The sequence below is a fragment of the Triticum aestivum genome, chromosome 4B, assembly GCF_018294505.1.
Source record: "Triticum aestivum cultivar Chinese Spring chromosome 4B, IWGSC CS RefSeq v2.1, whole genome shotgun sequence".
Taxonomy (NCBI): domain Eukaryota; kingdom Viridiplantae; phylum Streptophyta; class Magnoliopsida; order Poales; family Poaceae; genus Triticum; species Triticum aestivum.
Genome location: NC_057804.1, coordinates 370207688 through 370221799, shown reverse-complemented (window position 1 = coordinate 370221799; position 14112 = coordinate 370207688). Strand labels below are relative to the sequence as shown.

Sequence of the window (14112 nt, the reverse complement as noted above, 5' to 3'; positions counted from 1 at the left end):
GGAGGAAAACAGTTCTGTCAGTGAGCACATCCTGAAGATGTCTGGGTTGCACAACCGTATGACCCAGCTGAACATTAACCTCCCAGATGAGGCGGTCATTGACAGAATCCTCCAGTCGCTCCCACCAAGCTACAAGAGCTTTGTGATGAACTACAACATGCAGGGGATGGAAAAGACCATTCCTGAAGTGTTCTCGATGCTGAAGTCAGCAGAGGCTGAAATCAAGAAAGAACATCAAGTGTTGATGGTCAATAAGACCACTAAGTTCAAAAAGGGAAAGGGTAAGAAGAACTTCAAGAAGGACGGCAAGGAGGTTGCCGCGCCTGGTAAGCCAGTTACCGGGAAGAAGTCAAAGAATGGACCTAAGCCTGAGACTGAGTGCTTTTATTGCAAGGGGAAGGGTCACTGGAAGCGGAACTGCCCCAAATACTTAGCGGATAAGAAGGCCGGCAACACCAAAGGTATTTTTGATATACATGTGATTGATGTGTACCTTACCAGTACTCGTAGTAACTCCTGGGTATTTGATACCGGTGCCGTTGCTCATATTTGTAACTCACAGCAGGAGCTGCGGAATAAACGGAGACTGGCGAAGGACGAGGTGACGATGCGCGTCGGGAATGGTTCCAGAGTCGATGTGATCGCCGTCGGCACGCTACCTCTACATTTACCTACGGGATTAGTTTTGAACCTTAATAATTGTTATTTAGTGCCAAGTTTGAGCATGAACATTGTATCTGGATCTCGTTTAATACGAGATGGCTACTCATTTAAGTCTGAGAATAATGGTTGTTCGATTTATATGAGAGATATGTTTTATGGTCATGCTCCGATGGTCAATGGTTTATTCTTAATGAATCTCGAGCGTAATATTACACATGTGCATAGTGTAGATGCCAAAAGATTTAAAGTTGATAACGATAGTCCCACATACTTGTGGCACTGCCGCCTTGGTCACATTAGTATCAAGCGCATGAAGAAGCTCCATGCCGATGGACTTTTAGAGTCTCTTGATTATGAATCGTTTGACACGTGCGAACCATGCCTCTTGGGCAAAATGACCAAGACTCCGTTCTCCGGAACAATGGAGCGAGCAACCAACTTGTTGGAAATCATACATACCGATGTGTGCGGTACAATGAGCGTTGAGGCTCGCGGAGGATATCGTTATGTTCTCACTCTCACTAATGACTTGAGTAGATATGGGTATGTCTACTTAATGAAACACAAGTCTGAGACCTTTCAAAAGTTCAAAGAATTTCAGAATGAGGTAGAGAATCAATGTGACCGAAAGATAAAATTCTTACGATCAGATCGTGGAGGAGAATACTTAAGTCACGAATTTGGTACACACTTAAGGAAATGTGGAATCGTTTCACAGCTCACGCTGCCTGGAACACCTTAGCGAAACGGTGTGTCCGAACGTCGTAATCGCACTCTATTGGATATGGTGCGGTCTATGATGTCTCTTACCGATTTACCGCTGTCATTTTGGGGATACGCTCTAGAGACAGCTACATTCACTTTAAATAGGGCACCGTCTAAATCCGTTGAGACGACACCGTATGAATTATGGTTTGGAAAGAAACCTAAGCTGTCGTTTCTAAAAGTTTGGGGATGCGATGCTTATGTCAAGAAACTTCAACCTGAAAAGCTCGAACCCAAGTCGGAAAAATGCGTATTCATAGGATACCCTAAGGAAACTGTCGGGTATACCTTCTACTTAAGATCCGAAGGCAAGATCTTTGTTGCCAAGAACGGATGCTTTCTGGAAAAAGAGTTTCTCTCGAAAGAAGTAAGTGGGAGGAAAGTAGAACTCGATGAAGTACTACCTCTTGAGCGGGAAAGTGGCGCAGCGCAGGAAACCGTTCCTGTGATGCCCACACCAACTGAAGAGGAAAACAATGATGATGATCAAGGTACTTCGGATCAAGTTACTACTGAACTTCGTAGGTCCACAAGGACACGTTCCGCACCAGAGTGGTACGGCAACCCTGTCCTGGAAATCATGTTGTTAGACAACAATGAACCTTCGAACTATGAAGAAGCGATGGCGGGCCCGGATTCCAACAAATGGCTTGAAGCCATGAAATCCGAGATAGAATCCATGTATGAAAACAAAGTATGGACTTTGACAGACTTGCCCGATGATCGGCGAGCGATAGAAAACAAATGGATCTTTAAGAAGAAGACGGACGCGGATGGTAATGTTACCATCTATAAGGCTCGACTTGTCGCTAAGGGTTATCGACAAGTTCAAGGGATTGACTACGACGAGACTTTCTCTCCCGTAGCGAAGCTGAAGTCCGTCCGAATCATGTTAGCAATTGCCGCATACTATGATTATGAGATATGGCAGATGGACGTCAAAACAGCATTCCTTAACGGGCATCTTAAGGAAGAACTGTATATGATGCAGCCGGAAGGTTTTGTCGATCCTCGGAACGCTAACAAAGTATGCAAGCTCCAGCGATCCATTTATGGACTGGTGCAAGCATCTCGGAGTTGGAACATTCGCTTTGATGAGATGATCAAAGCGTTTGGGTTTATGCAGACTTATGGAGAAGCCTGCGTTTACAAGAAAGTGAGTGGGAGCTCTGTAGCATTTCTCATATTATATGTAGATGACATACTCTTGATGGGAAATAATATAGAATTTCTGGACAGCATTAAGGCCTACTTGAATAAGTGTTTTTCAATGAAGGACCTTGGAGAAGCTGCTTATATATTAGGCATCAAGATCTATAGAGATAGATCGAGACGCCTCATAGGTCTTTCACAAAGCACATACCTTGATAAGATTTTGAAGAGGTTCAAAATGGATCAGTCCAAGAAGGGGTTCTTGCCTATGTTACAAGGTGTGAGACTGAGCTCGGCTCAGTCACCGACCACGGCAAAAGATAAAGAAGAGATGAGTGTCATCCCCTATGCTTCAGCCATAGGATCTATTATGTATGCCATGCTGTGTACCAGACCCGATGTAAACCTTGCCGTAAGTTTGGTAGCAAGATACCAAAGTAATCCCGGCAAGGAACACTGGACAGCGGTCAAGAATATCCTGAAGTACCTGAAAAGGACGAAGGACATGTTTCTCGTTTATGGAGGAGACGAAGAGCTCGTCGTAAAGGGTTACGTCGACGCTAGCTTCGACTCAGATCTGGATGACTCTAAGTCACAAACCGGATACGTGTATATGTTGAATGGTGGAGCAGTAAGCTGGTGCAGCTGCAAGCAGAGCGTCGTGGCGGGATCTACGTGTGAAGCGGAGTACATGGCAGCCTCGGAGGCAGCGCATGAAGCGATTTGGGTGAAGGAGTTCATCACCGACCTAGGAGTCATACCCAATGCGTCGGGGCCGATCAAACTCTTCTGTGACAACACTGGAGCTATTGCCCTCGCCAAGGAGCCCAGGTTTCACAAGAAGACCAGGCACATCAAGCGTCGTTTCAACTCCATCCGTGAAAATGTTCAAGATGGAGACATAGAGATTTGCAAAGTGCACACGGATCTGAATGTCGCAGATCCGCTGACTAAACCTCTCTCGCGTGCAAAACATGATCAACACCAGAACTCTATGGGTGTTCGATTCATCACAATGTAACTAGATTGGTGACTCTAGTGCAAGTGGGAGACTGTTGGAAATATGCCCTAGAGGCAATAATAAAAGTATTATTATATTTCAATGTTCATGATAATGTCTTTTATTCATGCTATAACTGTATTATCCGGAAATCGTAATACACGTGTGAATACTTAGACCACAATATGTCCCTGGTGAGCCTCTAGTTGACTAGCTCGTTGTGATCAACAGATAGTCATGGTTTCCTGACTATGGACATTGGATGTCGTTGATAACGGGATCACATCATTAGGAGAATGATGTGATGGACAAGACCCAATCCTAAGCATAGCATAAAAGATCGTGTAGTTCGTTTTGCTAGAGCTTTGCAATGTCAAGTATCTCTTCCTTCGACCATGAGATCGTGTAACTCCCGGATACCGTAAGAGTGCCTTGGGTGTATCAAACGTCACAACGTAACTGGGTGACTATAAAGGTGCATTACAGGTATCTCCGAAAGTATCTGTTGGGTTGACACGGATCGAGACTGGGATTTTTCACTCCGTATGACGGAGAGGTATCTCTAGGCCCACTCGGTAATGCATCATCATAATGAGCTCAATGTGACCAAGGTGTTGGACACGGGATCATGCATTACGGTACGAGTAAAGTGACTTGCCGGTAACGAGACTGAACAAGGTATTGGGATACTGACGATCGAGTCTCGGGCAAGTAACGTATCGATTGACAAAGGGAATTGTATACAGGGTTTGATCGAATCCTCGACATCGTGGTTCATCCGATGACAACATCGAGGAGCATGTGGGAGCCATCATGGGTATCCAGATCCTGCTGTTGGTTATTGACCTGAGAGCGTCTCGGTCATGTCTGCATGTCTCCCGAACCCGTAGGGTCTACACACTTAAGGTTCGGTAACGCTAGGGTTATTAGGAAGACTAGTATGTGACTACCGAATGTCATTCGGAGTCCCGGATGGGATCCCGGACGTCACGAGGAGCTCCGGAATGGTCCGGAGGTAAAGATTTATATATGGGAAGTTGTCAAACGGACATAGGGAAGTTTCGGGGTCATACCGGTAGTGTACCGGGGCCACCGGAAGGGTTCCGGGGGTCCACCGGGAGGGGCCACCCCTCCCGGGGGGCCACATGGGCTGCATGGGGCAGGGAGACAGCCCCTGGTGGGCTGCGCGCACCCCCTCCCTTGGGCCCTTGCGCCTAGGGTTGAGGGGGAACCCTAGAGGGGGCGCCCCCTTGGCTTGGGGGGCAAGCCACCCTCTCCCCCTCTCCCCTTGGCCGCCGCACCCCCTAGATGGGTTCTAGGGGGCCGGCCCCCTTCTCCCTTCCCCCTATATATAGAGGGGTGAGGGGAGGGCAGCCGAACCACCCTCCAAGGCGCAGCCCTCCCCTCCCCAACACCTCTCCTCCTCCGTTGTGTGCTTGGCGAAGCCCTGTCGGAGTACTGCCTCTCCATCATCACCACGCCGTCGTGCTGCCGGTGGAGCTGTCTTCCTCAACCTCTCCTTCTCCTTGCTGGATCAAGAAGGAGGAGACGTCTCCCGTCCCGTGCGTGTGTTGAACGCGGAGGTGCTGTCCATTCAGCACTTGGTCATCGGTGATTCGAATCACGTCGAGTACGACTCCATCATCACCTTGCAAGCTTCCGCACGCGATCTACAAGTGGTATGTAGATGCAAACTCTCTCCCTTGACTCGTTGCTTAGATGAACTCATAGATGGATCTTGGTGAAACCGTAGGAAAAATTTTAATTTTCTGCAACGTTCCCCAACAGGCGAAGGACGTCGCGCTGGCAGGCTTCGCGGCGTCAACCGCGGCCATCGCGCCCTCTGTCACCGCGCCCTCTGTCACTGCGCCGGCTGCCCCTCTGACTGTCTCCACGGTGGTCTCACCTCAGCCAGTCTCCTCGATGGGATCTCAGCCGCCGCCGCCGTTTCACTTCGGCCATCTCATCACCATCAAGTTGTCGTCGGACAATTACATCTTCTGGCGCGCGCAGGTTCTTCCGCTTCTTGGGAGTCACTATCTGCTTGGCTATGTCGACGGCTCTCTCCCTTGCCCTCCTGCGCTGGTTGACAGCGTGCACGGTCCGGTCTATAATCCGGCTCACCGTGTCTGGACAGGACAGGATCAGGCGAACCTCTCCTCCATCCAGGGGTCGCTCTCTCCGGCCGTTGTTGGGCTTGTTGTCTTCGCCAAGACGTCCCACGAGGCATGGACTATTCTTGAGCACTCGTTTGCGGCACAGTCGCAGGCTCGTGTATCTGGGCTCCGTCGCCAACTTGGGGAGTGTCAGAAACTTGACTCCACCGCCACTGAGTTCTACAACAAAGTCAAGAGTCTCGCCGACACGCTGGCCTCCATTGGACAGCCCCTCAGCGACTCCGAGTTCAACTCGTTTATTGTCAATGGTCTTGATGAGGAGTATGACGCCCTAGTCGAGATCATCAATGAGAGGGGCAACTCCACGCCCATGCCAGCACACGAGGTCTTTTCACGCCTCCTGCTTACTGAGCAACGAGTCGAGACGCGCCGATCCAGGGGCAACGGCGCCCTCTCGGCAAACGCCGCCACCAAGGGTGGTCGCTCCTCTGCTTCATCCAGGGCTCCTTCGGGGCAGTCACCACCACCCGCCTCGGCCCCTCCTCCTACTGCGACGCTACCAGGGGCTGGTGGTCCACGTGTGTGCCAGCTTTGTGGTCGCGATGGGCACTGGGCCTCGAAGTGTCACAAGCGCTTCCAGCGGGGTTTTCTTGGTCTCGGCAATGACGGGAAGGATACACGCAACTTTGCTCGTCACATCGCCATGGCTGATCGTCCGCCACCGCAGAAACCACAGGGACACACTCAGTCCTACTCCATTGATCCCCACTGGTACATGGACTCTGGGGCGACAGAGCACCTGACCAGTGAGATGGGGAAGCTTCACACTCGTGAACCCTACCATGGCTCCGACAAGATCCACACCGCCAATGGAGTAGGTATGCACATCTCTCATATTGGTCAAGCATCACTTCTCACTAGACATGCCAATAGGAGTCTTCAACTTCGCAATGTTCTTCGAGTTCCATCTGTGACACGTAATCTTCTTTCAGTTCCTAAACTCACTCGTGATAATAATGTGCTTTGTGAATTTCATCCTTTTGATCTTTTTATTAAGGATCGGGGCACGAGGGACATTCTTCTTAGTGGGCGGCTCTGCCAAGGTCTCTATGGTCTAGAGCATCCTGGCGTCGCTCGCGTCTTCAGTGGAGTTCGGGTATCTCCGTCACAGTGGCATGCTCGTCTTGGTCACCCGGCCACACCTATTGTCCGGCATGTTTTGCGTCGTCATGAGCTTCCTAGTGTGTCTAGTAATAAAGATGTAGCAGTGTGTGATGCTTGTCAGCAGGGGAAGAGTCATCAACTTCCTTTTTCAGAGTCCAGTCGTGAGGTGAAACATCCTTTAGAACTTGTGTTTTCAGATGCATGGGGTCCTGCTCAGACTTCTGTTAGTGGTCATAATTACTATATCAGTTTTGTTGATGCTTACAGCCGCTTTACCTGGCTTTATCTTATCAAACGTAAATCTGATGTGTTTGACATTTTTGTTCAGTTCCAAAAACATGTTGAACGCCTTCTCAAGCACAAAATTGTTCATGTTCAGTCGGACTGGGGTGGCGAGTATCGCAACCTCAACTCCTTCTTTCAGTCGCTTGGGATCACTCACCGTTTAGCATGTCCACATACACATCAGCAGAATGGTTCAGTAGAACGTAAGCATCGTCACATTGTTGAAGCTGGTCTGACTCTTTTGGCCCATGCATCTGTTCCGCTTCGTTTTTGGAGTGATGCTTTCACCACTGCATGTTTTCTCATCAATCGTACTCCCACTCGTGTTTTGAATATGAAGACTCCCATTGAAGTTCTCCTTAATGAACAACCGGACTACACCTTTCTCAAGGTGTTTGGGTGTGCTTGCTGGCCCCATCTCCGTCCATATAACAAGCGTAAGCTCGAGTTTCGTTCCAAGAAGTGTGTTTTTCTTGGTTATAGCTCTCTTCATAAAGGATACAAATGTCTTCATGTGCCCACTAATCGTGTCTACATCTCTCGGGATGTTGTGTTTGATGAGCATGTTTTTCCCTTTGTCAAACTCCCTGTGTCCACTACCGAGCCACCTGTCATGCATTCATCCTCTGTTGCTTCTGACCAATTTGATGATGTTGCATATTCTCCTCTATTGTTGCCTAACCATGGTGCAGGCACTGGTCGTGGGGCTCGTTTGGAGATTCTGGAAGTGCCATCTTCCTCTTCGTCGCCATCGCCTTCATCCTCGGCACCTTCTGTTGTGCATGAGGAGCACATGGCGCCCCTGCATGGCCTCGGTTTCCGTGCTCATGCACGGCCGATCGACGTCCTGGCCCGGTCGCCTCTGGCTTCTGGGCTGCCTTCGCCATCGTCGCGCCCTGCAACCCCGCCGACTGGGCCGGCCTCCTCGGTCCCCGTCTCGCCCAGGGCGTCGGGGCAGTCATCACCAGGCCTGGCCTCGCCCGCCCCTGCCTCGCCCAGGGTGTCTGGGCCCTTCTCACCAGGGCCGGCCTCGCCTGCTCTCGCCTCGCCAAGGCCGTCTGGGCCGGTGTCACCGGAGCTGGCCTCGCCCACTCTCGGTTCGCCCATGGCCTCTGAGCCCCTGTCGTCGGGCCAGTCTTCGCCATGCAGCCTGGAGTCGTCTGTCCCGAGCTCGCCTGAGGTGATTCCTGCATCTCCGGCGACCGTCACGTCTCCGTCACCTTCGCCTCCGCCGGCTCCTGCTGCTGCTCTACGTCCACATACGCGCAGTCGGAGTGGCATTTTTCAGCCTAAGCAACGTCACGATGGCACAGTTGCTTGGTTAGCGGCGTGCATGTCTGCTGCTCTCGCAGATCCATCCTCTGAGCCACGCACGTATCAAGCTGCTATGCGCATTCCTCATTGGAGAGAGGCCATGGAGCAGGAGTATCAAGCGCTTCTTCGCAATCAGACATGGACTCTTGTTCCTCCACAATCACGGATAAATGTCATTGATTGCAAATGGGTTTTCAAAGTGAAGAGGCATTCTGATGGGTCCATTGAGCGCTATAAGGCTCGTCTGGTTGCTCGTGGTTTTCGACAGCGTTTTGAACTTGACTATGAAGACACCTTCAGTCCAGTGGTCAAGCCTACTACCATCAGACTTCTTCTCTCTCTGGCTGTTACTCGAGGTTGGTTTCTTCGTCAGCTTGATGTTCAAAATGCTTTTCTTCATGGTGTCTTGGCGGAGGAGGTTTACATGCGCCAGCCTCCGGGTTTCTCTGATCCGGATCGCCCTGATCATCTCTGTCGTCTGTCCAAGGCAATTTATGGTCTGAAGCAGGCTCCTCGTGCTTGGCATGCTCGTCTTGCAATGGCTCTTCGTGCTCATGGTTTTGCATCATCAACTGCTGACTCCTCATTGTTTCTTCTTCAAAGGCCTGAGGTTACTATGTACTTGTTGGTCTATGTAGATGATATCATTTTGGTCATCTCCTCTCAGTCGGCTGCTACTGCGCTTGTTCACTCACTTGGTGCTGATTTTGCGGTCAAGGACCTTGGGAAGCTTCATTACTTTCTTGGTGTGGAGGTTATTTCTCGTGCTGCTGGCCTTGTTATGACGCAGAAGAAGTACTCTCTGGATTTGTTGCAGCGAGCTGGGATGCTTAAGTGCAAACCGACGACTACACCCATGTCTACCACTGATAAGCTCAATGTTGTTGATGGTGTGCTTCTTTCTTCTTCTGATGCGACAGAGTATAGGAGTATTGTTGGTGGGCTCCAGTACTTGACAATCACGCGACCGGACATTTCCTATGCTGTTAACCGAGTCTGCCAGTATCTGCAGTCACCCCGTGACACTCATTGGTCTGCTGTTAAGCGGATTTTGCGCTATATTCGTTTCACGGTGGCTCATGGTTTGCATATTCGGCCGTCTGACTCTGGTTGTCTTTCAGCATATTCTGATGCAGACTGGGCTGGCAATCCGGATGACAGGCGATCCACGGGGGGTTATGCTGTCTTCTTTGGCTCTAACCTGATTGCCTGGAGTGCTCGAAAACAGGCTACTGTCTCGCGTAGCAGTACTGAGGCTGAGTATAAGGCTATGGCCAATGCCACATCAGAGATCATCTGGGTACAGTCCTTGCTTCAGGAGTTAAGTATATTCCAATCACAGCCTCCTGTTCTTTGGTGTGATAACATCGGTGCTACATACCTTTCTGCAAATCCGGTATTCCATGCCCGAACGAAACACATTGAAGTTGACTATCACTTTGTGCGTGAACGTGTCTCTCAGAAGCAACTACAGATCAAGTTTATTTCCTCCAAGGATCAACTTGCTGACATCTTCACCAAGCCATTGCCTTTCCCACAGTTTGAGACTTGCAGGCGCAATCTTACCCTTCTAGATTCATTAGAAAGTGGCTAAGATTAAGGGAGGGTGTTAGACTGTATTTACATGTGTATATTGTAACGTTGTATACCACCTCATTATATATATATATATATATATATATATATATATATATATATATATATATATATATATGTGATAGGCCACCCCTAGAGAGTTGTGTCGGTTCCCCCAAAACCTATTGTCTTGCACTTTCATATCGGTTGGGACAGGAGCATCGGCATCATGCATCCAGTAGTGATGAATGATTCGGTGGCGAGGTTGTACATTGTTTGCAACTTGTAATTGATGGATAGAGAGACTCACTGGATTTATGTATTGTTTTTATACTATATGTCTAGCCCACAGCTGAATTTGACATGCATCTTTATTTATTGACGACGCCAGAACTCACATGAACAAACACGTACTAGAACACAACACACACACACTAGCGACACAAACACTGAAACACACGGCGCAAACACGCGCATGATGTACAGAAGTTTCGACCAGAAGAACACAGGTAAGATCGATCATCCGCTCAATAAAGCATTAAGCAGATGGCTCGCCGCGCGTGCGGTCACTCCCTCGCCACTTGCTTCATAACAAACGGTTCCCTCTCCTTCCGCCCCTTCTCCTTCTCCGGCAACGGCGGCTCGATCACCGCCACCGTCTGGGCCTCCACCACCTCCCTCAATTCCTTCTCATTCTCAGGGACGCCCAACCCGGCCGCGAGCTCCGGCCCGAGCATCATGCGGAAGACAGAGGTGGGGCCTGTCAGGAACTGCGGCTTGTTCCGCCGCGCCGACGTGGTGAACCCGAAGAACACGAACGGCCCGCCCCGTGACGCCACCTGGACGAACGGGAAGTGGCGTGGGATCCAGAACACGTCGCCGGCACGCACCACCGCGCTCATCGCAAGAGACCCGTTCGGGAAGACCACCTGGATGACGCCTTCCCCGGCGAGCACCACGCCGTACTCCGTCGCCCTCGGGTTCACGTGTGGCGCCATCATCGAGCCCTGCACATTCCATGCCACACGCAGCAATGCATCGATCAGCTTCGCCGCAGCAGGTCTGAAATCTTTACCACGCTGATCGATGGTTCAGAAGAGCAAAAACGTACGGCGGTGAGGTTGACGAGATAGACGCCGATGTCGGAGTGGTCCAAGGGCTCGTAGTCGTGCTTGTCGACGGAGATGCTCCAGCCGTAGGTGTTCCGGAAGCTGGGCTCGTGATCGAACAGGTTGTAAGGCTCCGGCGCGCGCACAGTCTTGTCCGACTTGTTGTTCAGCTCCACTCCGATGAACCTGCTCATCAGTTTCCTCCACGACCAAGTCCAAGTGGATTGCCCGCTACTGCTACCGCGTTCGTCGTCGTCGTCGTCGCCTCTCCCCACTGGTCTCCATGGCTCGCTCTCCCTTCCATTTTCTCCCACATCTCCCTGTCCATGCTCTTTGCCACCGCTCCCGGACTCCGTTGTGTAGGACACGAAAGGGCCCCCGGTTCGCACGGGTAAGATTCTTGCCAATTCGTCGTAAGTGGTCTGAACACAAGACACGAGAAACAAAATAATCCTGGTGCCATGCGTGTGAATTTGCTACTACTGTACTTAATTAATATGAAATGTTGAGACGAATTAGCTAGCTCACGTTGAGAGCGGTGACAAGAATCTTTGGCTCGAAGCCGGCCAGCACTGACGTCTGTTTCCCTCCCCCACCAAGATAGAAGGACTGCATCGTATCATCAATTCGTCAATAATTCAGTAGTGGGGTCGAGATGAAGATGTTAATAATCAGTAATGGCAAAATCCCATTAATTAAATGATTGCAGATACTACAAAACAAACAGGGCATACGCATGACCTGATAAGGTGCGAAGCCTGCGCTATCCGAGGCGTCGATACTGCATATGATGTGCAGCCTCTGGCCTTTGCCTGTGTTGACCATGTAGAAGGTGGAGCCGGCGTCCATCTGGAGGACGTCGCCCATCTTGAGCTGCTTCTCCACGAGACCGCCCTTGTGGATCCATCCAACCTTCACATCCCCTGCTCAGACAAATTAAGTGCATGTGCTCAATTCTAAATTGAGTGATTTTCAGCCTTAAAACTCAACAAGACTTTCACGTTCCATGATGACATTTATGTACGATTCAGTATGTACCTCGCTGCACGAAGAGTATGAGGTTGGAGTCTATGTACTGCGGCACGAACAGCGTCTTGGGCTCCATGGTTATGAAGCCGATGTGCATGAGCCCCTCTCGGCAAGCTCCGCACCCCGCGCCCGCGGACCACCCACCATGCTGCCACGGTGCTTCCGGCACGCCGGACGCTGGCAGCCCGCGCACGACGTGCACACTCCCACCTTCCGACTCCACCACCTTCTCCACCTTGTCCAGCAAGAACAGCCCTTTCCCAGCCCCGCCACCTCCGCCGCCGCCCTTGGCCTCTTCCTCCGGCCGCCACTCCCCCTCCCCCTCCTCCTCCCATCTCTCGCGTAAACGCGGCGTACCCATCGCCGACCACCCCGAGAGGAGGAGAAGCAGCATGAGCAGCGGCGCCATGGTGGCAACCCCGCGACGCATCATCCGCTAGCTTGCACGATTTCTTTAGCGGCGTCTTCTTGCACGCCGGCTTGCTCTCTCGATGCGAGCCGTACTGGGGGTGTGACTGACTCTGTGAGACGGTGGCGAGGTGCTGTTAAAAGGGGCGATCGACGGGTGGAGGGGGAGTAAGCTGCACGTGTCGTCGTGCATGGGCAGCCTCATGTGCTACACGTAGCGCGCCGCGTGGATGAGGACGCAGGTCGGTTGATGCAGGTGGCCGGCTGGCTGCTTTCCAAGTGTGCTAGTGCTTGGCACGAAGACTCTTCTTGCCTCGTGCCTCGACGAAAGATCGAGTATAAGACCAACTCCACCGCATGACCCCAAATGAACGTACCGGATTTCGTACGTTTGAGATGGCGATAGATCTTAAAAAGAACATGTGTGTCCGGCTTATGTCCGAGGCGCCCACCGCTGCAACAAACCCCAAAAAGTGTCCTCTGCCCCTGCGCCAGCCGTAGCATGCCATGGCCGCTCGCGCTCGCTCGCCGGGGCTGCTCGCCGCGCCAGCCTGCAGCCGCGTTCCCCGCCCGTCGTCGTGCCAGCCCACAACCGCGCCCACGAGCTCCGGCGCGAGGTCCTGCTCCGCCCAACGCGCCCGCGCCCGCGCCCTCCGTCCCACCCCAGCCGCACCGGCCGCGCCCGCGCGCGCTTCGCCCCGCCCAGGCCGCGTCTCAGGCACCCCGCGCCACCGGCCGCGCCTCGCCCCGCCCCGCCTTGCCGCCGTCCACGCCTCGCCTTGCCGCCGTCCACGCCTCGCCTCGCCCCGCTCGCTGCATCGCCGGAGATGTCGGTGCTCGTCCATGGGCAGAGAGAAAAAAGGAGGAGAAAGAGGTGAGGATGACACATGGGCCTAACCGGACATACAGCGGACGAGGACGCCACAAAGTTATCCGTTTCGTGTCCGCTTTCACCTCAAAGCCAGACCAAGTATGGGCCGCGAATGGGGTCGAACGGACAGAAAAATCAGATGGGGTCTGCGGGTGGGTGCCGTGGGTGCCGTTTTTTGTCCGCTTTACCCCAAACGGACATATCCGGACATGATAGGGTCGTGCGGTGGAGTTGGCCTAAGTGCGTCACGTACGCTAGCCGCTGAAGGCCGATCGAACATTTGTGTTGAGAGCGGCGTTAGAGAGGACGAGCTCGTTTACTCCTGCTACGTGGCTCAATGGAACAAGTGCGATGTGGTGGGCCTCTTCGGCTATGCGCACACATGCACAGGGACTGTCGATACGGAATTTTTTTTTTATGAGACTAGGTCTCACAGGCACATCATGTGATACCCTCCTCAATGGATGACACGTGACATTCACAATCTCAAAGCATCAACTCCCACTTTGTCCATTAACTTCTAATCCGGACGGCTATTCCCGATTGATTGCAGTTCTTACGTTTGAACAGGTACGTACAAAAGTACTTCCTTTGAACTAAAACCATGACGAGTAAATCGAAACGAAAGGAGTACGACTTTACGTTCGTGCTGGTCACGCG

The 14112-nt window shown here is 51.7% G+C and overlaps 1 protein-coding gene across 1 annotated transcript; it reads right to left on the bottom strand.

Moving 5' to 3' along the window:
* Nucleotides 1-10345: 10345 nt before the first annotated feature.
* LOC123092206 (vicilin-like seed storage protein At2g28490) lies at nucleotides 10346-12693 on the bottom strand. The gene is made up of 5 exons (XM_044513908.1): nucleotides 12183-12693; nucleotides 11886-12067; nucleotides 11673-11753; nucleotides 11147-11566; nucleotides 10346-11042 (listed from the first exon to the last, which is right to left on the bottom strand). Exons 1-5 carry the CDS (start codon nucleotides 12604-12606, stop codon nucleotides 10602-10604), a joined length of 1548 nt encoding a protein of 515 aa, XP_044369843.1. The 5' UTR covers nucleotides 12607-12693; the 3' UTR covers nucleotides 10346-10601.
* Nucleotides 12694-14112: the final 1419 nt, after the last annotated feature.

Bases quoted from the DNA above. Each gene is read 5' to 3' on its own strand.
- LOC123092206 (XM_044513908.1), bottom strand. From the start codon at position 12,606: ATGATGCGTCGCGGGGTTGCCACCATGGCGCCGCTGCTCATGCTGCTT. The intron at 12,068-12,182 runs GTACATACTGAA...TTGTCTGAGCAG, and splicing joins CATACTCTTCGTGCAGCGAG to GGGATGTGAAGGTTGGATGG. The intron at 11,754-11,885 runs GTCATGCGTATG...GATACGATGCAG, and splicing joins CAGGCTTCGCACCTTATCAG to TCCTTCTATCTTGGTGGGGG.